The sequence below is a fragment of the Conger conger genome, chromosome 3 (assembly GCF_963514075.1).
Source record: "Conger conger chromosome 3, fConCon1.1, whole genome shotgun sequence".
Lineage (NCBI taxonomy): Eukaryota > Metazoa > Chordata > Actinopteri > Anguilliformes > Congridae > Conger > Conger conger.
Genome location: NC_083762.1, coordinates 31,674,752 through 31,699,968, shown reverse-complemented (window position 1 = coordinate 31,699,968; position 25,217 = coordinate 31,674,752). Strand labels below are relative to the sequence as shown.

Below are 25,217 nucleotides of genomic sequence, written 5' to 3'. Positions count from 1 at the left end.
TCATTGTGTCTTTATCTGCACGAACCCGTGTGTGCTCTGAATCAGCCACAAATCTCTTAACAGTACAATGATCACGCTTAAGTTTTCGTGAAATATCTAAGGTTTTCATAAGGCATTGAACTATTTCACGCTTTTCGGCAGCAGAGAGATCCTTTTTCTTTCCCATATTGCTTGAAAATGGTGGTCTACTTAATAATGTGGAACGTCCTTCTTAACTAGTTTTTCCTTTAATTGGGCTCATCTGGCAAACTAATTATCACAGGTGTCTGAGATTGATTTCAGTGATCCAAAGAGTCCTGAGACACAATACCATCCATGAGTTTAATTGAAAAACAAAACATTTAATCTTTATGACACTTAAATACAATTTGCATAATAATCTGGAACGCTGTGTAATCATGTTTTAATTGAGTTAATATCAGTCTAAAGGAACTATATTATGTCATGCCATCACTTCCTGTTTCACTAGAGAATAAAAATGAGGTAACAAGTGTAGAAGAACTTTTCATTTCATGCTGTGGCATCCTGCCCTAGGCACACAATACCACTTCCCTTGTAGACTCTTCTCTCTTTTACTTCTATATCCTTCTGTGAGACTTCCAGTTCTGGGAGTAATACCATCATCGTGCTACAGCTGTGGTTTGCTTCCATATACATAAATAAAATATTGACCAACATTTCTGCAAAGAGGAATGATCAACAATCCCAGTCAACACCGGCATTATTTTTTTGTTTTACTGCATATTTATCAAGGGTGCCAATAATTCTAGAGCCCAATGTAGCTCATTTGAACTCAGAATTTAGATATAACTTCACATAGACACACAAAAAAGCTCCAAACTTAGGTTGTTTCTTATCTTTGATTCTATAAATGACCAAATGACTAATAGCTGAGTTGATAATATCACACGCAATAAGAAACCATTCATGCAAGCCACTTGCTCTGTACCTATACAATCGTCCTATGCTCACTGAAGACTGAAAATCAGAAAGAAAATCAGAAAAAGCAGCAGGCAGAGAGGCACGCTATAATGTTGCACAACTTCTCATAAAAGCAATAAAAAACTGCCATTCATCCCTTCACAGTGTCATTCCCTTCCATTTTTAAAACATACATTCTGATATAATACTGACCACGCCCAGTGTCTCAGTTTTTCCAAAACTGCAGAACTCTAAATGTAACAGACAGTGTTGATATACTGCATAACACTGGTCAGAAGTTTCCACCATGCTTTTGAACTGAGAGGGTGGTGGTCCTTCTCATGTGGAAACAGAACACGAGCTTTGGCTGTGTTGTCTAGACTTGAAAAAAAGCCATTGCCTTTTCCAACAACAAAATCAGCCACCAAGCAAAGGCTTATTCACTACTTTCTGGGAAGTCATAACATGCCCTTCAAAACATGCGCAGTGCCAAATAAATAAGACCACCTCAAAGTAAATCACAGATACTTATAAGTTGAAGTCAGGGACAGAGGTCATATTCAACAAACAATCATGTCATAATTTCTTACTTTTAATGAAGATTAATGTGAGCCTATGGTTGAGCTATAGCAGCTGAACAGTTTTTAATATGCTGACTGACCTTGAGAAACACTTTTGTCATGAATTTTTGTGTGAGAAATGAGGAAAAGGGTGGAATATTTTGGGGTTGAAAGACATTTTTTAATCAGTTTTTTTTGCTGTATAAATTAACCCCATCCATGCTACTGCCTTGTGGTTCAGTTATCGATATCCCAAATTATTTTTGCGTTCATATTTCTCAGATAATAAAAACTGTGACATAATAAAACCACAAGATGGAGGCTCTCCGCTAGCGAGAACAACAATTTAGATGCTTGTCAGCCTCTTATTTGCAAAGGAGGGCAATAAAACAGCAGGCTCCCCAATGCCACTGTCATGGTTAACAACCATAAAAGGCATATTCTAACAATCCTTGATACCATTTTTTTTTCAACATCAAAATATCGTGTTTTAAAATATTGTGTTTTAAATATCGTGTCAACTTCTAAAATATACAATTCAGAAGTTGCATGGATAAACGCATTGGTTTTTTTTCTTAGCTTACTTTTATTGCATGTCTGACCAACATATCTTTGGTCGAAATATAAGTTTGTTTTGCAAATTATTCGATTCAAACATAATTATGGAACCAAATATCCTATCTGGTTACGAAACTATGACTGTTTCGTAACCAGTTTATTTCGTAATCCGTCCAGCCATTTTCAAGAAAAATCTATTTTCTGGGACTATACCAAAGCAAATTTCCTCTTGAACTACTTGTTGTTGTTGCGTAAATGCATTGCTAGGTAATTTCAGTACTGAACTAATTCAAAACATGGTCATCTTCTTGTACTGGGTTTCCTACGCTTTACAACAATTGCAAAAGAGCTGCAAAAAAGAGTTGCAAACACAGGTCTCACTGTTCACAGGACGACAATACTTTAAACAACAAACACCTACATGGCAGAGTAGCAAGAAAGAAGCCTTTTCTACAACCTCAACACAAAATTAAACATCTGAAGTAAGCAAATTAAAACATTGAAAAGCCTGAAGCCTTTTGGAACAATGTGCTTTGGACTGACGAAACCAAAACTTTTTGGCCACAACCAATGAAGGTGTGTTTGGATAGAAAAACACCTTGCCAACTGTTAAGCATGGAGGTGGATCCATTATGCTTTGAGGTTGTGTGGCCGCTGAGGGCACAGGAAATATTGTGCAAGTGGAAGGAAGAATGGATTCCACCAAATATCAAGAAATTCTAGAGGCTAATGTTCAAAGTTCAGTCCAGACATTGAAGTTGAAGAGAGGTTGGGTATTCCAGCAAGACAATGATCCAAAGCATATCTCAAAATCAACCATGAAGTACCTCCAGGAAAGACAGCTGAAGGTCTTGGAATCTGTGGAGAGATATCAAACATGCCGTACATGCAAGGAGGCCGAAGAATATTTCTGAGCTAGAGTTGTTTTGCCAGCAAGAATTGGGAAAAATTCCAAAAGCAAGAATTGAAAGACTACTAGCCGGCAGTTACAAAGTACTAACTGACCGAGTTCCCAAACCTTTGCACAGGGCCTTTTTCCAAATTTTCCAATCTTGCTTTAAAATTTTAAGAAATGTGTCATGTTTAACTTTGTACCATTTAGAGGTCAGGTTTGCTTCTGTTCACTTAGATATTAGTAAAGGCTTCTTGACCAGGGGTGCCAAAATTTTTGCACACCACTGTATGTGAATAAAACAAAAGTATATGTAGATGTTTTTTATTTGGAGCGATTTGGGGACACTTGAGGACATCTGAGTGCAGTTTTGGGAAAACTCACGTGGAATTAGAATTTTCATATTTTCATTTTCACATCCCTTTTTTAATGTAAGTTTTGTGTATAGTGTATGTACATGCCCTGACATAAATGTGTTCTGTCTCAAATTTATGAACGATACAAGCCTTTTCTTTAATTTAATTCTTCAACGATGTGTGTGCAGTAAATAGTTTTTGAGAGATATTGACACTTTTATAAAACTTGTACAAAATAGGTGGAAATGGATAGACTCAATTGCCTTCTAGGGGGCAAAGTGGAAAGGGTTAACACAGTGAAATTGAACATTAAAACATTTTTACATTTTTGTGTGTAGATTTTAAATATAATATTATCAGGTAGTTGCAAATGAAACACCTTGGTATACCACTTACAGTGTTTTGGAATTTAATCCCCATTATCTAGCAGCATTTTCCTAAAAGGCTTTTACACTGCCAAGCTATGAAATGTCCTTTCTTGGTTGATGCTATCACAGGAAAAGGAGAAAAACAAGCTCTGCAAGGCTATGTCAATAGGTCACTAATAGCTTTAACAGTAATGCATGGTTAATGGATTAAATCTGTTCTGCTTGTGATTGGAGCGCATCTGAATTTCCCAAGAGATATGTTTTTGGTTGTTAAAAAAAGAATATGCTACATCCGTGAGCTGAAATTTAAAATGAAATGCAGAAAAGAATAAGAACATGGCATGCTGTTTGTCCTGTCCCTGATAATGAAATGAAAAGACATGGTTATGAAATGAATCATAGATTCATGTTTTCATAGTTTTAAGCTATTTCCCTTTATCCCCCGTTTTTGATTATCCATTTGGATTTTTAAGGAAATCAAGTCTGTTCACTGTGCTGTAATTGTGCAGAGCCCCTGAGCTACCTCCAGGTCTGCTTAAGCATGGCACAATGAGGATGCAGCCCATCTATTTTTCCAAATTATACTAAGCTTGGCCAATTTTGTCAAAGCCTGCATGTGTAAGCAGAGGAAAATGACCACAACTTAGACAAAGGCCTACATTCTTTAAGTCAGGACACATGTTCGTTTGAAATGGGGGCAGGATGTTTTGGCACACTAATGATGCTGTGACTCTCCTAATGCTCCCATCTACTTAGCTGAAAAGGCAGAGGTATGTTGTTAAAGCATTATCTTTCCACAGTCATTAGGGAATGACCCCACACATCGACAGAAGTGGATGAAAAATCTACCAACTGCCAGAGATATGGAATATCACTTTACCTTCCTACTTTTGCCACCTTATTGGTTTATATGCATGTACAAAATAATTTTCATTTCACAGTCTCACAATGTATAATCTGTGGAACAGGAACCTTGCAGACATACACTCAATGAGCACATTATTATGTATTTATTAGATTGTTGTGCATGAAAATCCCAGGAGATCAGCAGTTTCTGAGATACTCAAACCACCCTGTCTGGCACCAATATTCATTCCACGGTCCTTAGACCACATTTCTTCCTCATTCTGACATTTGGTCTGGAAAAACATCTGAACCACTTCACCATATAAGCATGCTTTTACGCATTTAGTTGCTGCCACATTGGCTGATCCAATATTTGCATTAACAAGCTGTTGTGCAGGTCTACCAAATGAAGTGCTTACTGAATACTTTACTTGTACATTACTGTTAACAATTTATCTTGAGTACTTTCTTCAGTAGATTTTGCGCAGTTCCTTTTGGCCTCCACACGTTGTTCTTTCTCTGACTCTGATGCAAGTCCATCTTTTTCCAGAAATCGGCAAGCTCTTTTAGGTACTTCTTACTTAGTAAACTGTAATCTGGTAATCCTGTTTTTACTCTGTAATTAGTTCTGTTTTTAAAGAGTCGTCACTGACACATCCACGCCAGCCTCCTGAAGAGTATTTCTTATCTGTCGGACAGTGGCTATGTCCACACTGTTAGATTTTGGAGTGATACGCGCCTAATCAGATCCAGCCAGAGCTTTAAATATTGTTTGTAACCATAACGACGCTTAGTACTGCACAATATGGCGTCTTCCATTGCATCTTTAGATAGTGTTAAGTCATTCATTTGAAAAATTTTGCAATGGACACTTGAGTCTATCCATTTCTGCATGCCAATCTGTATATACAGTATAACATTAAATAAAAAGTTTTTTAAAATGACCACTCTGTCAGCATATGAAGGTAAAAGAAACTGCAGTCCTCTGGTCTCCCAAGGTCAAAGGTTATCCTGCTGAGAGTTGCCAACACTAACCATGCCTCAAATAACTGATCTGTTAAGTGCTTTTCACAAAATACAATACCAGGCTGGACACTTTGAATCACAGATAAATATGAAAGCTGTGAATACCTCATACAATTATTGTACAATTCAATACAGCAATGACGGTATTATGTTCTAAACTACAGGAGTGTTTCAGAATCACTCAGACATGCGCTCTTACGTAAACATTTTTTTACTAAGTTTTATTTTCAATAATGAATACACCCGTATACTGCATATCAGTATATTCTATCAGTATGTACTCTGCAAATTACTCCACCTTAGAGAATAACAAACTTAAAGACTTGCTTATGTGTGGGCACTGACTTCCATTTTCTTCCTTCCAAATGAAAACCACCACAGGTTTCTATTGTATAAACTACTGTGAATAATATCAGGGATTATATTTGCCATTGCCTCAATTATGACGGGCTAACTGCAAATACACAAGCTTTCAAATGGGAAAATATATTTATTTATCATAGATACATCTTAAAATGAGCACATGCCATCTACAGTACCAAAATTTCTCCTTCTGGTAGTGAAGGAATTGCAAGATGGTGGTACCACTTTGCAGAAGCAGGCATCTTGCTGCATCTACACCAACAAATCCGCCTCTCCCGGTAGCTTGGACAAGCGGATCTGTTCTGTGGAAACCATGACCTCCCGCCCTACTCGTGTCAGTACTGAAGCAGGTGCAGCAAGCCAGTCCATGTTCACAGGTGTTGGCTTCCTTTTCACCGGCTACAGCAATTCCTTCGCCTTCATCTGGAAGGCCATGTATTTACTCCGATACCTGTGTCTCTCCTCACATCCAAGCTCAAGTCTTGCAAGGTAAACACATTAACCTTGTTAACTTTGTCCAAAGTTTGTTCAAGTTCTCGCTCTCTCGTACCTGGTACCAATGAAGGGTCCATCTTTTAACGTGCAGCATTACGAGACATATGTGGGCGGAAGGTCAATTATTTTAATCACTTACCCCTTTGTAACAATTTCAATGAAGGTGCTAGTAAATGGCAAACTATACATTTTCCTATATTTTCAGTATATGCAAAGATCCTCACCCGAAATGAATGTGCCCTCAGTGTCAACGTTGAGTCCGGCTTCCAAAGAAGATCACAGACAAAATGGCTCAGGTAAAGTTAGAGTGTTTCCAGCTGGTTCCTCCCAAGATTTCTTCACGCAGGGGAGTTTTTCTAGCCACTGTTTGAGGGTATTTCTCCCCATAAGGGAGTCATTTACAGCATATGCTATTTCTGAGCTTAGAGTTGATATGTTTTATTCCCTTCTGTGTTGCTCTGTAAAGTGTCCTTGCAACAGTTTTCTGTGAAGTGCGCTATACAGAACTTTAATTCTGTGATTGAACTGTAAATGCACCAATTGAACATCATGATTAATGTTATAGCTCAGGTTTTACCAGGATATAGCTAGCCAGACTAGCTACATCCGAGTCATCAAGTGAAGCTTTCACTTTTCAACCAAATTGAACTGGGCATTCACCTGAAAGTCAAGACAGCATTCCAGCAACTTTTCACTACAAAAAATTAAGGAATGTTTTGACCAAGGTGGCTTAGGAATGGTCAAGGGACAAAATATTCAACATGCATCAAAGTTCCTTTGTCATAGTATCCTGTGGAAGTTGTTGCCCCGTCTATTCATTTAGCAATCACTCACTCTATATCCATGAACTGAAGAGAAATGGCCCTATTGTGGTCAGCATTTTGTTTGTGGCATTATGTATGTATGACAGGCATACCAAAAAAAGCTGGCATAAAAACATAATTGTGCATAGTTAAATATGTATATTCTATAAAAGATGATTGTATAAACATAGTGACAGAGCAATTACTGATGACTTGAGAGGCATTTGTGCTGTTTGAATTCAACAGTTCTCTCGTTCCTTTCCATTTATGAGACAAAATGCTTTCCACATGAAGATGTTATTTTAGTAACACTGATCTTAATTCGCACTAATTGACCATTTATTAAAACATATGGTACTGCGCAGAATGGTAAATGGTTGGCTTTTATATAGCGCCTTTATCCAAAGCACTGTACAATTGATGCTTCTCATTCACCCATTCATACACACACTCACACACCGACGGCGATTGGCTGCCATGCAAGGCGCCAACCAGCTCATCAGGAGCATTTGGGGGTTAGGTGTCTTGCTCAGGGACACTTCGACACAGCCCGGGCAGGGGATCGAACCGGCAACCCTCCGACTGCCAGACGACTGCTCTTACTGCCTGAGCCATGTCGCCCCCATGAAGTCTTACACACCCTAGACTTTATCATATATATGTTGATTTTTTTGTGTGTGTTAGTATAAAAGAACACATTTGAGATTTCCAAATATTCATTTTCCAAAAGATTAAATTTTACGGAGACATTTTTGTATTTAATAAAATAAATAAATAAATAACATATTACTCTAAGCAATTAACTACTTTTTACATAAAAACTTGATCAAGGTTGTCTGAGATCAGAAGCAAGGAGCCAACCAAAGTCTGCAGAATAATTGTGGCAAGCTCTCCAACATGCTTGGAAGAGCCTCCATGCTGATTGTCTTATAGAACTGCAGGACAGCGTTGGCAATCTCAGAGAAGTGATACAGTTTTAACGCAAAAGGGTGGTCACAAAAAATATCGATTTGATTCAGTCTTTAACTATTCTGCCAAATTACAAAAATGTAATGTCAAATGTATAGTACGTTTATTTAGGACCTTTCATTGTATTATTTCTGACAGAACCTTATCTGTACAGAATGTTATACAGGTGCCTAAGACTTTTGCACATTACTGTAAACGTTTGTTTATATTATCAAGTAGTCGTAGTTATTGTTTGGTACACCCTATTTAGAAGTCAATAATAATCACTTCTTACCATTTCATCCCTAACATTTACTGTACATTAACATTGTTCGCATTCATTGCATAGCAAGAGGTGACCTATGGTCAAAATTTTAATGTGTACTTTACAGTGAAATTTGCTTGAGGTATGCAAGGCAGTGCTGTGACACTTATGCAATGTCATCTTTGTGTTAGAATCCTTGTCCAACTCATTCCAAAGTCACTTCTATACCAAAGATATTATTGAAAGAGTCTCATACACAGCTACTTTATAAAATAACATTGCATTTAGCTAAATATGAATAATCCTGAATACATTTAATGTGAATTAAATGTATGCTAATTTAATTTGAATGAAATTCCGCTGGGTTCCCGCTTACCTTAGAGCAATGCTTATGATTTTGACACCACACCAGGGATCCATTATTCTAAAGAAGAAGAAAAAAAACAGTGGGCCTTACATCACTAACTGGATTTCACAGTAAAATCTGAATTGCATGCATTCCAACTGTCATGATTAAAATGTCCAGAACATAAAGAGATGTTTCTTCTTTTGAATAAACAATGTATCTATTCCACACTATAATTCATTAGGTCTGTTATATTCTATAATATTAATAATATAATACATTACATCACTAATTGGATTTCACAGTGCAATATTAGAATTGCATCCATTCTGTTTGTTGACATTATAATACACGACATAATAAAAAAACACAGAATTCAGTATTAGAATGCTCTTTGTCTTCTTAAATATTAATGATATAGTGTAATATTATCAACAATGATTGTATATTATAAATGTTAATATGTAATACTAGACCACATACCAAAAACATTGTAACTTTTTAACTGAAATTATAGAACACAATAGCTTACATTTAGTGTCCACTGAGAATGGGTTCGTTAATGATATGAATGAAATGGAAAATGGAAAATGGACATTTCATTGGACAATGTCAGAAAGTGCACTGTACTCCTGAATGTAGACTGTGAGTGCACTGATTGAGAAAGTTTTTAAGTAGGCAAAATCTTCTCTCAGTGTTACCATAGAGGAAGAGGTGGAGCTTTTACAAGGGCAGTTGTCTCATGACACTTCTGCTGTACCATTGGAAAATGGTATATGTATGGAGGATATGTCGGACAGTCTGCAGTATGTTTAGGAGATATTTTGAAGACATAGTAGCTTCGCACACACAGTGAAACCCAGGAAGTACATATACCATCTTGGGATTTTAAGTACACTCCATTTAAGTACACTCCAGACTTTCCACCTACTTAACGACTTACTCATCCAGGGTACTTAATTTATATATGCAATAGTAGGCAAGTAAGCTGTTTCAGACACGACCTGAGGTGTACCACAGTAGTTGACTGGAATTCAATAAATGATAACCATTGTCATGTAGTGCTTGAAGTAGATACCTTGCCTATTAGAGATAATCACTAATTGCTTTTTCTAAATAAAAGGCAATGACCTTGCTGCACTAACAAAGCCTCTCATTATAATCCAGACGGTCTTTCATGGCTCATTATAAATGACACATCCTCCATCACTCCAGTGATCTCTGACATGTCTCCCAGTGCTCCAGCAACTGGCAGCAGATATCCGCAGCATGGCAGCTGATTTTGATCCGTGACAGCATCACCTTACCTCACCTTATCATATCAACTGCTGGGAAACAATTATGGGTCAAATGCTGATTCTTTAAAGTCACAACCACATTCTGCTACAATTCACAGTGCACTTTTCCAAACAACTGTACTTTTTTCAGGTTCAGAATGGTCCCTATTATGGTACCACACGCAGATATTATCATGCTCTAAATAAGAAATAAAAAACTATGGCTGAATTAACACAGAACATGCTACAGTGTAGCAAAAAAAAACATTAGATGGAACATGCCTTATTGACACTCGTTCCAGTGTCACAGAGTAGGCAGTAAAAACAGTGAAATTACCTGAATGGGCCATATCAAGGCCATTATTAGCTGTTATGAAACAACCGATTAATTAAGATCATTGTCTTTTCTTTTGAAATTTGATAAATAGATAGTTAAAAGGCATTTTTCCTCACTTTATGGTCACAATTTTAGTCTTTTCTATCGTTTATCATCACATTCTGTTGGAAAGGAATACTACAACAACATGTCAAACTCACCTTGTAGTGTGAAATACTGTGCCTTTCTATCAACATGATTTGACTGAGGACAGGCTCATGTTTCTGGGATTCATCTTGCTTGACCAAGAGTATTTTATTTTAATTTCTTTACAGCAGTGTTTCTCAAAGTTGATCTGAAGTTACACTGTGCAAATTGACTATTGTTTAGCCAGATGCTCCAGTTAATTAGCCTGCATTGACAAATTTTGTGAAGAAGCAATTTGTCTCTGACTAAAGAATGACATGACTTTGACATCATTTGTCATTTATTTGCTGTAAGCCTTTGAGAAAACATTGTTTTTGTTTAGTCTCAGCAGCTGTTGTGTGAATTAGTGGGAGCAGAACATACCCACAGAGGAACACACGGGTAATGGTAGACAATGTAGACGCAGGGCTTTGCTGCCTTAAATATGCTACCCAACATCACTCTCATTTCAGCACACATGAATAGAATCTACGAAAGTACAGTACACTAAATTCTCATATATTTCACACCACACAGATGAAGGAGTAAAGAATTCCACCCCTTTATCCCATGCATTCCTAGACTCCCAGAAAAAATGTTTACAAAAGGAATTCCATAGACAAACCCAATATAGTTCAAGGTTTCTTTGTCAGACAAAATTGTTCTTTGACTGGGAGCTTTCACAATTCACACTTATGATGAATGGTTCCATAAACAACTAAAATATGCAATATTTTGTGCAATATACTCTTCTTTCAACAAAATGTGGAAACACACTGAGTATAGTGTGTAATCTTTCTGCAGCCAATCAACACACTAGTGTACCTTAATTGTCAATGAATAATTTGATTACCACAGCAGTTTCCAATAGTATCCTAGAAACAGAGTAAGAACAGGCCACTGACACCTGATTAAAATAAGCAACTTGTTATGGCCTTTAGTAATGACTTCAACCTTTAGCGTTTGGTTCAAACAAAACCCTGCATTCACAAAGGGCTGTTTTTGATAAAATGGAACACCCCTGGATGAGAGACCTAACCCCTTGCAGAAGCATTTCAACTGGCCCTTAGTTATATAATCGGTTTTGTTGACTGCTTGCCACTGATTACTGACTGAGTGCCTACAGTGACACCTTCAGGATAAGGACTGAATTACAAATTAAATGTATCCCAGGTTACGTTGCCAGATGTGTGATCCTATTCATGTTACATAGGTTACAGTCAGCTCCTGAATTATTGGCGATGACTTTTGCTTTGTGACATGGTGCATTATCATGCTGGAAGTAGCCATTAAAAGAACAGTGCGGCCATGTAGGGATGCACAAATGGTAAATGGTTGGCATTTATGTAGTGTTTTCATCCAAAGCGCTGTACAAGTGATGCTTCTAATTCACCCATTAATACACACACTCACACACAAACGGCGACTGGCTGCCATGCAAGGCACTAACCAGCTCGTAATAAGCATTTGGGGGTGTCTTGCTCAGGAACACTTCGACACACCCAGGGTAGCATTCAAGCGATGATTGATTGGTATTAGCAGGCTTAAAGTGTGCCAAGAAAACATTCCCCATGCCATTACACCACCACCACAGCCTGGACTGTTGACACAAAGCAAGTTGGGTCCATGGATTGACATTGTTGCTGCCAAATTCTGACCCTACCATCTGTATGCCTCAGCAGTTTTGGTGAGCCTGTGCCCACTGCAGTCTCAGTTCTCTGTTCTTGGCTGACAGATGTGGAACCTGACATGGTCTTCTGCTATTGTAGCCCATCGGCCGCAAGGTTTGACATGTTGTGAGTAAACTCTAGATACTGTTTTGCATGAAAATCCCAGGAGATCAGCAGTTACAGTAATACCCAAACCAACCCGTCAAAATCATTGAGATCACATTTTTTCCCCATTCCGATGATGTGAACATTAACTGAAGCTCCTGCCCGTATCTGCATGATCTTATGAGGAGCTGCTGGAAATGTAGGGGGTGATCATTCCTCTGGTCAAATAAACCCCAATGCCCCAGTGCGGTGATGGAGATACTGTGCTGTAGGAGACGCCATCTTTCGGATAAGACAGTAAACCAAGGTCCTGACTGTGGTCATTAAAGATCCTGTGACACTCATCTCAAAGAGTAGGGGGTTCTGGTGAAATTCCATACATGGCTCTTGCAGCCTGTGACCCCCTGATATAATTGCCTAAATAATTGTTCTCACCCTCTCCGCCTCAGCTGGTGTGTGGTGAACTTTCTGGTGCAAAATGGCTAACGTTGCATCATTCAGGTGGTTGCTACACATTGGTTATGGTTGAGGAGAATTTCCCCCTTCTTCGCTGTAAAGCACTTTTAATATGACTCCATCCATCCATCCATTATCTGAACCCGCTTATCCTGCTCAGGGTCGCAGGGGGGCTGGAGCCTATCCCAGCATACATTGGGCGAAAGGCAGGAATACACCCTGGACAGGTCGCCGGTCTATCTCAGGGCACACATACCATTCACTCACACACTCATACCTACGGGCAATTTAGACTCTCCAATCAGCCTAACGTGCATGTCTTTGGACTGTGGGAGGAAACCGGAGTACCCGGAGGAAACCCACGCAGACACGGGGAGAACATGCAAACTCCGCACAGAGAGGCCCTGGCCGACGGGGATTCAAACCCAGGACCTCCTTGCTGTGAGGCGGCAGTGCTACCCACTGCACCATCTGTGCCGCCACAATATGACTCCAAACATATCAAAATCCTGGTAAAAGTTACTGGAATACCGTGTTGCACAGATAAAATGTGTTCTCTCTGTTAAACCCAGCTTCGAACGGAGCCCTGAGACAAGCCCAAAGCTAAAAGATATGGCCTTCCCTGCCCGCTAGCCCTTCTCTGAGACCAGGACCTTCTTCAAGACAAATATTTACCCGTCTCTTTTCCTGCTGTGTGGTGTGTGTGTGTGTGTGTCGGAGAGAGAAAGAAACAGAGTGAATGAGATGCAAGTGCATTAATTCACTTTGCTAATTTCATGTCAATTTCATATAGTCAGTTTGCATTATGATGCATAACAATGTTTCTATATCCTATTCTACTTTGTTTTCTTATAACAGCATGAATTTTCAGTTTGATCATATCCGTTCTCATTTTCACCATGGAAATTGGTTTGAAAATAGGTAAATTATATTTTAAACTTCATCTATGCAAAAGGAACTCCCAAATGGCTTTGTCAATGACAATGCAGTCAATCAGAAGATCACTCCTGTACATAACAATCAGTTGACCCCAATTTAAAAGACATTTTAGCTCAACTTTCCTGCTTATACCACCATTTTCCACTTTTCTGTTGCAACAGATTACAATAATAAGATAACATAATGCAAATATAAATAAGCATAAGACAGTGGTGTATAATTCTGAAATTGTTATACATTTTGATTGTATTGTATGTTTGGCTAGTTAAGGGGTTTGCTCATACATTTCCATGCTGTGGTATTATATAAATAAATAAAAAATAAATAAAAAATAGGCCCTGGTCCTTATCTGTTTCTTTGTGCAGGTAGCAGTTGAAATTGTACTTCCCTCTAGGGCCTTTCAGCGCACTTATCCCTGCTTATGGGTATGCACTTTGTTGTACGTCGCTCTGGATAAGAGCGTCCGCCAAATGCCATTAATTGTAATGTAATGTAATGTATTAAATTATACATCACTTTTAACCCATGCACATTTTTTATATTCAATAACCTTTAACTTCACATAAAGCTTATACATTACTAATAACTTTGTATGAGCATCCCTGACATCCAGTGAAATACATTAAAACTTTTTGAAACCAGTGGTTACATATTCGTTCAGAGCCGATAAATGTAGCAATTGTTTTCTGGTTTTTTTTACCAAAGGGAGAAAATAGTCTATCATATAGGCTGTCATTTATACCTGTCTTATCTAAATATAATATACATATGAGACAAGTACTCCTGGCTAGGCCTATATTCCTCCCATGGTCATACTTCATCAAAGTCCAAACAAGGCAATATAGCTTTGGGCTTTGTTTTTCTTTCCTTAAAAGAGACATTATTCAAATGCAAGCCATGGTTTCCAATACTCCAGACATCAGGAATGGAAAACAGAATATAAACTGCAGTATTTTATGACTTCAAATGGATTTTGCATTGACACACCTGGATTTTTTACTTTAGAGTTCCTCACATAAATCATGTATGTGGCTGGTGCTTTCTGAAAGAGTTCATGAACAGAGCTACTGTTTATTTTCCTGAACACTGCTTGCATTCCTCTGCTGTATAATGCAGGAAAATGACAAACTGCATGTTTCCATCCATGAGTGAACTAGACAGTATATAAATAAATATGTATCTGGGTTTACTTTCCCATCAATATACGCAATACTGGAATATTAGGCACTCCCATATTTCTACAAATAAATCAGCAATGTGTAAAAGGTTGTTTGGCAACTGGCATTTTCTGCAGCAACATTGATAAAACTTGCCATTTCAGTGACAACCTGAAGATTTAGAAGTATGCTACATGTATCAATCTTCATATATTCAAAAGTCTTAATTTTTTTTACATTCATGGTATATGGCTTAATGGCACAAGATAACTTGAAGATACAGATAATTATTTCCGCCGATTTTCAGTCATTCTGACTATGAATTCACTTATGTGTCTAGTGAAAGTGCCATTAATAATAAGTTAATAAGTGTCATTAATTCATTAGCTAGGCTTACTTACTGCAAATTGAGTAAATTAAACTTTAGCTATAGTGAGTTCAAAATATGAAAGAAAGTTATGTTATTATAGCTAGCTAGTTAGCTACATGCAAAACAAATATTTTTCTTTCTGCTAAAATACAGTAACCGAACGGTTACCGATTTGCAACACGAAAACAACAACATTCTGTGTTGAGAGTGGGGTTTACTGTGCCGCTTTGTTTTAGCTAGCTAGCATTCTTCATTGACTTTGCCCCGCTATGTTTGAAATCACAGAACAATTCTGTCGTAAAAATAAACTTTTATGCTGTGATTGATCCAAATTGCTAGCTGTAGTAATGAGCTAGTGAACACTTTAGCCCATGTCATGAGCTGGTAACTACCAGTTTATTTTTAGGATAAACTAACTGTTGTTACATTTATTCTCAGGGTTGTGGGGTCAAGCCCCACTTTGGCCATTGCCGTTTCTGAACACTCATCATCATTGGTCGCCCTTGGGCGATAGTCCAAGCACAACTTCCTCCAGCAGTAATGGTTGGCCATCATTGTTGACAAGTCCTACCTGTCAATGCCAGTATCACTGCAGATAATGGCAAGGGTCCTCAACCAGCGATCTCCTTTTTGAAGGTTTCCATAGCAGAACATCCAATACGATTCCATTATTTGCCCGATTGCTGTGGCCAGCAAATTGTGTTTGTCTTTCGATTAGGCGCTCGCTCAATTTTGAAATATTGCCATAGAACTGTTGTAGCGTTGGGTGGTTCTTCCATGACAGGTTCTGGATTCTGCGTAGCAGATTAGTGTAGGAGCCATCTAACATCTAATCTTGTACAGCCTGGCATTTATGGTCCAGGTTTCTGCACCATACATCAGTACAACCGGTGATTTGAACAAGTTGATCTTGAGCTGGTTTGGGAGATTTGATGTCCATATTTTGTTGAATTTGTTGCATGCAGCCCAAGCGAGGGCTTATCTGGTTCTGAGGTCTTTCCCTGAGTCCATGAAATAAGAACCCAGGTACTTTAAGTCAGGTACTTGCTTAATGGGTACGCCGACTTTAGAAGTGATGGAGGGGTTGAGGCTTGATTGCATATGTTGCATTGCAATAGAGACCTACGTGTACTGCTGCATCTTCGAGAGCATTGAGTAGTTCTTCTGCGTCTGTTAAATGGTTAGATGGGAGTGCCAGATCATCAGAAAATCCCAGGTCAGTGATGTATGTTACAGGGTGTCTGCTGCTGGTGCTTGGTTTTAATTGGAGACCTTTGCTGTTGTTTAGTCCATGGATATGCGAAGGACATAGTCCAACTCTATGAGGAACACATAAGGGGCAAGCATGTTTCCTTTGAGAATACCATCTACTATGTCAAACTTGTCAGTTTCTCCGTCGGTTGTGAGGATTCTCGTTTTGGTGTTGGTGTAGAGTGCTTTGATGGCTTTTATTACATTGTCACGAATGCTGTAGTGAGTGAGGATTTCAAACATAACATCTCTGCTTATTGAGTCAAATGTCATCTTGAAATCCACAAATATGATAGTAAGTTCCTTGTTAGCATTGCGCATTTCCCCTAATATCCTACATAGTGCAGGAATTTGCATGATAGTTGAGCGACCTCTCTTGAAGCCGTTTTCATTTCTCTGCAGGATTAGGTCCATTACTGGAACAAGTCTGTTGCGGATCAATTTGTTGTAAATTTTAGCTGTGACTGCCATGAGTGAAATTCCTCTGTAGTTGCTGTGGAGGGTGAGGTTGCCTTTCTTTGGAATTGGAAGTTTGGAAGCCATAGAGGTGGTGCGGTGTGGGTGGAGAAGACATGATTGCATAACTCAAGAAGAAGTGGGTGGAAAATTGTATCCTTTAACAACGCAACAATTGTGACAAAATAATACTTTGGATTTCTGTTTTAAAATGTGATTTCTATTTGTTTTAATGTAATGTAAAAGAAGCAGAGCTACGGAACGAGTTGTCATTTGACCAGTATGAGGAAATATTTCCGGAACTACACCTGTTTGAAATGTGTATTTTGCAATGTTTCTCGCCGATCTAGCAAAACAGCCTAGTGTGAGCAAAGACCTGGCTCTGTAGCCTAAATTGGGTGACACTTGTGGCTCAGCAAGCTACGATGACAACTAATTGGAGAAAAGCGCAACTTCCCCGGGTGGGCTCAAACCACCAATCTTTCGTTTAACAGCCGAAAGTGCTAGCCAATTGTGCCACACGGACGGATGGCTGCTTGCTATCTGGTCCCTCTGCTGAAGTCATCTGACTGTTCTACGTATGAAGGTCAGGTGAACACACAGTCTTGAACAGAATGTATAAGCCGAGAATGGCGCCGTGGCTTAGTTAAAGTGCTTGTTAAAGTGCTAGTAAACAGGAGATTCTGGGTTCAAATCCCAGTGTTTCCTGGTTTTTCCCCCCATGCCTGACTACCTCTCTGAATGGCATCAAAAGTGCAAAGTTAGACCTCTTGTCTTGGCTTTGTGCCAACAAGGGGCAGTGGGAGGCTAAGCCTGGAGGCATCATTTGCATCACTTGTGACAAATAATACTTCGGATTTGTGTTTTAAAATGTAATATAATGTAAAATGAAAAGCAGGTTCACTGAATTTAGGATTTGCATAAATTGATGCCCCTAAAATACCATACAAGGAATTCAATTGCAGACCATCTAAAGAGACCCAGGAAAAAAACTTCCCTGAAGTAGAAATTGAAGTGCTGTTAATAGAACTACAAGCCAAGAAACATATTTAATTCAGTACTGTAAGCATTGGATGGGGAAGACTAAAGCCTTACTGTTGTAAACTCTGTTTCCATGCTCTATGTAACAGGTAAAATTAAAGCGGTTTGACATTAAACAAAAGGCATAAAAAGAAAACTCCACAAATGAAGCACATCAGCCACAGGGGAAAATCATAGTTTGGCCCAGTTGTGTATGCTGGAACACATTTGCCAAATTATAGGAGATACGTTGCTGTCTGGAATCACCACGAAGGGTGACAGTGAAACGTTTTTCTGTCCTTGCACAAAGCCACAGGGAGGTGTCTGGAGAATGATGGAGATGGTCCGGTCTTTAACAAGGCAACATATTAAATGTAATGTAAAGAGAGGTCAGCAATAGCAACAATAGCCTCAATGACTTCTAGGCTCTATGTATAGCAAACGTTGTTTACGTGTTGTATGGAATTTATATTTAACTCCAATTAAGCATGAATAAAACATTTTAATAAAAATAAAAAATAAAATTCATCAGAGATGAAGCATCACCTGTTTTAATGCTGAACACAGTTGTGATTGTTTCATCACAATTGGCTTATTAATTCAAATTACAGTCAAATTGGCTTTGGCTCATGTTTGATAAATGAGTCCAAGTGTGTTGAGTGTGAAAGCAGGCAATACAGTTCTGCCATTATTATGTGTGCAGCGGAAATGTATGTGCTGGTGGAAGCTTAGAGGCAGGTCTGACTTACCATATTTTCATTAATGCAAAAATTGTAGACTAGAAATTAAATACATCAAAATGACTTATTCAGTCAAAAAAACCCAAAGAAACTCTAAACGACAAAAACCAGGAAATGGCAACAAAACTAATCAATGGGAGAAAGGGCAGGCGAAGGTCCAACCAAAGTAATAGAGGAACAAAAACCCCATCCTCAGTCCATCCAGCCAAAAGCAAAATCCTCTCTCTCCCAGGTCTGAGAACCAGGTCTCATTTATGTAACCCAATGATGAGGTAATGGGCCACAGCTACATTGATTACATTTAATCACAGCTGTTTCCATACCTGCATGCAGGGCTAATGCTGCCCCCTGGAGAACAGCACATCAATATTCCAGTCCTCAACATTTTTAAGTTTAAGAAAGGAGACTATATTCTTTGCAATAGCTAAGAAATGTATGGAGACTTTAATGTAAATCCTTCCACTACTGAGTATCCAAACACTCTCAGACACAATATAAACCAGAAGACTCAGTTATATTTGTGTAGTTGTGCTGCAAAACATTATGCCAAACATTCCTTTAATCTGTATATAAATGCTCAGTTGATGTTCAGATGAAACATCAGAATGGAGAAGAAATTTGATCTAAGTGACTTTGACTTTGGAATGATTTTTAGTGCCAGACGGGGTGGTTTCAATATGTCAGAAACTGCGATCTCTTGGGATTTTCATGCACTGTAACAGTCTCTAGACTTTACAGATAATGGTGTGAAAAACAAAAAAAAACATCCAGTTAGCAGCAGTTCTGTGGGGGAAATCATCTTGTTAATGAGAGCGGTCAGACTGGAATGGCCAGACTGGTCCAAGCTGACAGGAAGGCGAAAGTAACTAATAGCATGTTGTAAGGGTAATGTGATCAGAAAATTGTTTTTGTTATCATGAAATGATAAAAGGAGGGAAATGTAAGGGTAATTTTCTTAATTGATTCTGGTGTGTTAACATAAAGACAATCACGTGATTACAAATAACCTTTTAGTGATAATCCTTATTACTATTAGACCACTTTCTGAATTAAGTGCTTACTATGAGTCTTTCTCTGTCTCTCTCCCAGCAGACAGACAGCCTTTGACCTTAATGTCTCTGCTTCTCAGCTAGCACATTCTGGTCTTACAGCAAGTTCAACAAGGGGTATTCAGAAGACAAAATACTGATAAATGTTCATGGCCAGCTTCATGTCTTTTTGTTTTGGTAAAGCCCCCCCTTCTGGAAAAGTGTGTATCTATGTCTGATTCAAATCAGAAAGCCAGTAAGCTTTCTCACTTTCTTTCATTTCTTTGCAAATAAATACGAAAGTTAAACTCAAGTATAGCTATCGTTGTTTTTACTGGGATCTGTTTCATCAGACGATGCTCACCTGTGAAATATGCAAAAGGGCATTTTTCTCTAACACATGTGAACACACATAATCCCAGCCCCTTTGGACCTTGCGCCTTATTTTCCACCATGCTTTAAATGCACTTGTGTGTTTCCCATTATCCACTGGGTGAGAACTGGTGAACCTTTCATAAGCGTGATTACATACACTTTATTGTGTGGTGGATAAAATTGCCATTTTGCTCATCAATCTACATGCAATAACCCATAATGACAAAGTGAAATTTTTGCTAATTTATAAAAATCAAAAGCTGAAATATCTCAATTATATAAGTATTCAGACCATTAAAGCAGTACTTTGTAGACGCCCCTGGCAGCTTTAAGTCTTCTTGGGTAAGTCTATAAGCTTTGCACACCTGGATTTGGGCAGTTCCCATTCTGGAATATCCTCTCAAGCTCCGTTTGATGGGAACCATCTGTGAACTGCCATCTTCAGGTCTCTCCACCAATGTTCTATGGGGTTTGAGTCCAGGCTTTGCATTTGCACTGCAGCATTGTCTTGGTTGTATGCTTCAGATCATTATCATGGTGAACAATCACCCCAGTCTGAGGTCATGTGCACACTGAAGCTGTTTTTTTTCAAGGAACTCTCTGTATGTGGTCTACAGAGAGTTCTTTGGACTTCATGGCTTGGTTATCAGTTTTAGATTTTTAATACACTTGCAAAAATGTCTAAAAACACCTTTTCACTTGTGGGTTATTGAGTGTAGATTGACGGGTGAAATGGCAATTTATCCATTTAAAATGAAATCTACAACACAATAAAGTGTGCATAATAAAGTGTGTGTGAATACTTTCAGAAGCCACTGTATGTTATGTTATGCTATGTTTCAGTGTAAGTGATGAGTGATGAATCACCAATGTGATATTTACTCCACCACTGCAGTACAGCCACTACTAGTAGTAGCACTAATATTATTATTATTATTATTATTGGGTGGCAGACACAGTAAAATGTTCTGTGTTGAATTAGCCTAACTCTGACAGAGTACGCATGCACCCTCTAGGATTCTGTTAGTGGGAGCATTTGTGTAAACTTTACTAGTCAATAACTGGTTCACCACAAAGACCCGTCTGTAGTGTACGACTCTACAGTAGCATATAACCCTTGGCAGAGGCAAAAAAGTGAAAAAGTACTCTCATCATCTGAGCTAACAAACCATGGCATGGTATCCTCAAGCTAAAACATTGCCATATTAAATTCAAATTAGGCTGCTATAAAGCATACCTCTTTGTTGTTTAGCTGTGTGTATCCTCTGGGTAATGTTTGTAAATTATAGTTTATACAGTGTTGAATCTAATCTGAAACTCAGTCAGCAGTATTACAAGAGAACCTCTGGCGAGTGGACAATCGCATGTTTTCTGTTTCTTTCAAAGATGGGGTTTTGTGTTTATTTTGAAACCTTGTTTTGGCTTGTTTATAGAACAGATTGGCAGAATCAACGAAAAAGATGGAGGTAAAATGCATCAACATTTGAGAATAACATAAACCAAAGCATGCGTGTGTGTATGTGAGGGTACATGCGTATTGAAGCAATGTATAAATATATGTATTTATTAACTATCACATCAAGCAAACGCGGTAATTACACAGTAGGCAAGTTGTGCTCCCTGGCTGCCAGTAATGTGACAAGGGTCAAGGTATTTCTTGTCATGTCATTCATTTCAAATCGCTTGTTCACAATCCGAAGCATACCCAAAATATTACTGACTTTGGTCGTCAAATCCTCCGAAACACTAACCAGAATCCCTTGCATATTTTACTCCACGAGGGTCAGCTCCGTTAGTAAATCTTACTTTCAACTTCATTCAGCTGAACAGCGACAGTAATTTTACAGTGGCACGTAATTTTACAGTGACTTACTTTTCCACTTCAGAACTGGAACTTAAATGACACCGACCGTTTTCTTTTCCAGACAAAGCAAAACATGTGCACAAAACAATTTTCCTTGTAAGTAACAAGTTCTGTGAATGATGTCGAGTACGCAGATTCATATTTGTGCGCCACCGGTTTGAGTCTATACGGGGGAAAAAACGTTTATTGTAACAAAGACAGTGCGTGCAGTGCATCAGTGTATCAACGCGCATACGGTGAACACTGTTGGAATGCGCTCCTACCTGAGAATGCTTGGAAAGTGTAGATATATGTGTAATGTGGAGGCTGAGACATCTCGATGCGCATCTCGCACGGCAAGTGCTTCCCGTCGAGAAGAACTCATCATATTTCCTCGCAGAGGTATTCCTGAGGCTGCAGGACGCTGTAATCCACAGAAAAGATGCCAGGTAAACTATGTAATTACTTGTAAACATTGCGTGGCCGTGGTATGTTATCTCCTCACTCAGGTCGTGCTAGATTATGTGATAAGTATGCTGGAGAAAGTAAAGAAACTTCAATAAGCCACTAAGGAGGAGTCAGAATTGTTTGCTATGTGCGATTGGAGGCTCTCAGGGTGATTGGCAGGTGTGGCCGTGCAGAATTACAGGTATAAAAGAAAGTGTGATAATGAAAAAAATATTTTAAAATGTGTATCAAATACACATCCTGAATGTTGTTGTTTCCATGAGGCCAGATAAATTTGTGTTTATGAGGAAGAGGAGTCTTTGGTCATTGTGTTTAGTTCTGTGTTAAATCCTAAAGTGCCAAAATATCAGTGCTGTTTATGCATGAGGTAAATTTATAGGAAACTGACTATTGGGTACTGGTGATAAAAACACAACAATCTTCAAACATGTCTTATTTAGAAGCTGGTAGAATTATAACGATATCTTAATTGGCTCAGATTATAGACTGCTACAAAAATGTTAAAATTTGTAATTTCTGCCATCTTTAATAAAGTATGCAAATGAGCTCATTTACATATTTTGTCCAAGTCTATATTTTCAAGTCCATACCTCATGATAATTGAAGTATGTGCCTCTGAAGTGCTCTGGAAGACCAAAGATGCGTTTTTGGCGGAACATAACCTTAAAGCATGCTTCTAAAGAATGATGGGCCATAACCTTTCAAAATATATGATGTCATACATAACTATATTTCTTGCACATATAAGGACCCAACTTTTTTAAACATTTGTTTTAAACATACTGTAAAATGTTCTCTGTGTTAAATCAACTCTTACAAAGTACACATGGTTCCTATTCATTCATTCTTATGCATATTTGTAGAGGGGTTGACATTTTTCTTCTAATCTGAGCGATGTGTAATAATCATCAACCAGAGTCAATCATTACCCTAAATTATTGCTGAAGGAGTGTTTATAATTTTCAGAGCTGTGAAATCTCAGCTCACATGAGATTGTTGCACTACAGTATAAACTGCATGAATACCATACATAAATATGTATATGCATGAAAGATAAAATCCACATTCAGAGCAAAAAATTTGATTATTCCAGTCCAGAACAAATCCACCGTTCCCACATTGGACACTCATTCATACCCATACATCCTAATAAACAAAACAGAATTACAAAATCAACCAAATTTAGATGTGAATCCCACTCAAGAGGCAAATGAGGAGGCTTTTCCCTGTAGAGCCTGCCGTGACCAGAGACTTTGATCAGTGCATTGTAATGATATGCATAAAGTAGCCTACATTGATGGCTGTGTACTGTCATTTTATGTGTTTACGATTGTGTCATGGGTGCCGTAGTTACTGTCACCTTTAATTTAAGGGTATTTACATCCATACCGGGTAATCCTTGTCGGAATTACATCCATTTTTATACATAGTTCCCCCATTTTGCAGGCCAATAGGATGCTAGGATACATAGCCAGGAGTATTGAGTATAAGTCCAAGGAATTTATACTTACCTTATACAATACTCTTGTTAGACCACACTTGGAGTACTCTGTGCTGTTCTTGGGACCGCACTGTAAGAAAGATATGGAGGCACTGGGAAATGTTCAGAGAAGGGCAACCAGATTGATTCAATGTATAATAGTTAGATAAGAGTTATGAGGATAGACTTAGGATGCTTAATCTCTTCAAGTTTAGTAAAAAGAGGCTTAGGGGGATTTGATTGAGGCTTTTAAATTCATTAAAGGAATTAACAAAGTGAATTATAGGGGATTCTTCAGGGTGAGTTTGCTTAGCAGAACAAGAGGGCACAAATGGAAATTGGCAAAAGAGAAATTCCATACTGTTTTCACACAGCGAGTGGTCAGTGTGTGGAATAGCTTGCCAGTACATGTAGTGGAGGCAGAAACACTGGGGGTTTTCAAGACCAGGCTTGATATGGTGTTAGATTCTATTTAAATTTAGGCAAACTAGGCAGTAGGTACACTTAGGCATAGGAAAAGGCAAGCATTGCTGGACTGAATGGCCTGTTCGCCATTACCTTATGTTATGTTATGCATGTATAAGAAATAAGTCAATATCTAATCTTGATTATAGGCTTTTCATTGCCTTTGGAGTTTGTTCTTGGTATTTGTTAACATGAGGACTAGAGTTTTGCCAATGATAGTCAAGGAAGCCATGAGGCTGAGGAATAAGACAAAAAACAGTTAGAGACATATGCCAACAATAGGCTTATTTTTTAAACTTTTTTGAACATCCAAACTGATTCAGACGTCAGTACAAATATTAATGAATCAGAAGGCTGTAAGGCTTAGGTTCATTATTAGTAACTTCAAAGCAAGCATTGATACAAAAATGAATGAGTAATAAAGCTGTAACATTATTCACGATCAAATGTCAAAAAGGACAGTAGCTATGTTTCCTTCCAAATGTTTTGCAAATGTCAAGCGAATTTTCGAAAAGTCGGAAAAAAAAAGAAATGCTAATCAATCTGCCAGCCAGAGATCTGGTGGAGTGTCTCTGGGCCAGCTGATTTTTCATGCTGTAGCCCACATGATAAAATAGACACTGACATTGGACAACAACATACACAGGCATATTTCCCAGGAATTCTTTGCATATTAGAAAATAAGAAAATACTAGGTTAGCCCACTGCCAAAATACCACATATAATTACATTAATAATGTTTGCCATAGACTGCATTCTCTGTATAAGTTTGACATGGAGGCTATTATAAAGTTGAAAAAGTGAGTAACCATGAAGCTGAAGATGTTTTTTTGTTGAACTTTATGAAGCACATTGCCATACACAAATG

The 25,217-nt window shown here is 38.3% G+C and overlaps 1 protein-coding gene across 2 annotated transcripts in view; it reads right to left on the bottom strand.

Annotated features, from left to right (window-relative positions):
* The window catches only part of LOC133124841 (anosmin-1-like), a 49,325-nt gene extending 26,913 nt beyond the window's left edge, over positions 1 to 22,412 (bottom strand). For both annotated transcript variants that reach the window (XM_061236372.1, XM_061236374.1), the window contains exons 1-2: positions 22,221 to 22,412; positions 8,778 to 8,825 (exon numbers count right to left, since the gene is read on the bottom strand). In XM_061236372.1, coding sequence (XP_061092356.1) covers positions 8,778 to 8,825; positions 22,221 to 22,412 — 240 coding nt within the window. The remainder of the gene's footprint in view (positions 1 to 8,777; positions 8,826 to 22,220) is intronic.
* Between the last annotated feature and the right edge of the window lie 2,805 nt (positions 22,413 to 25,217).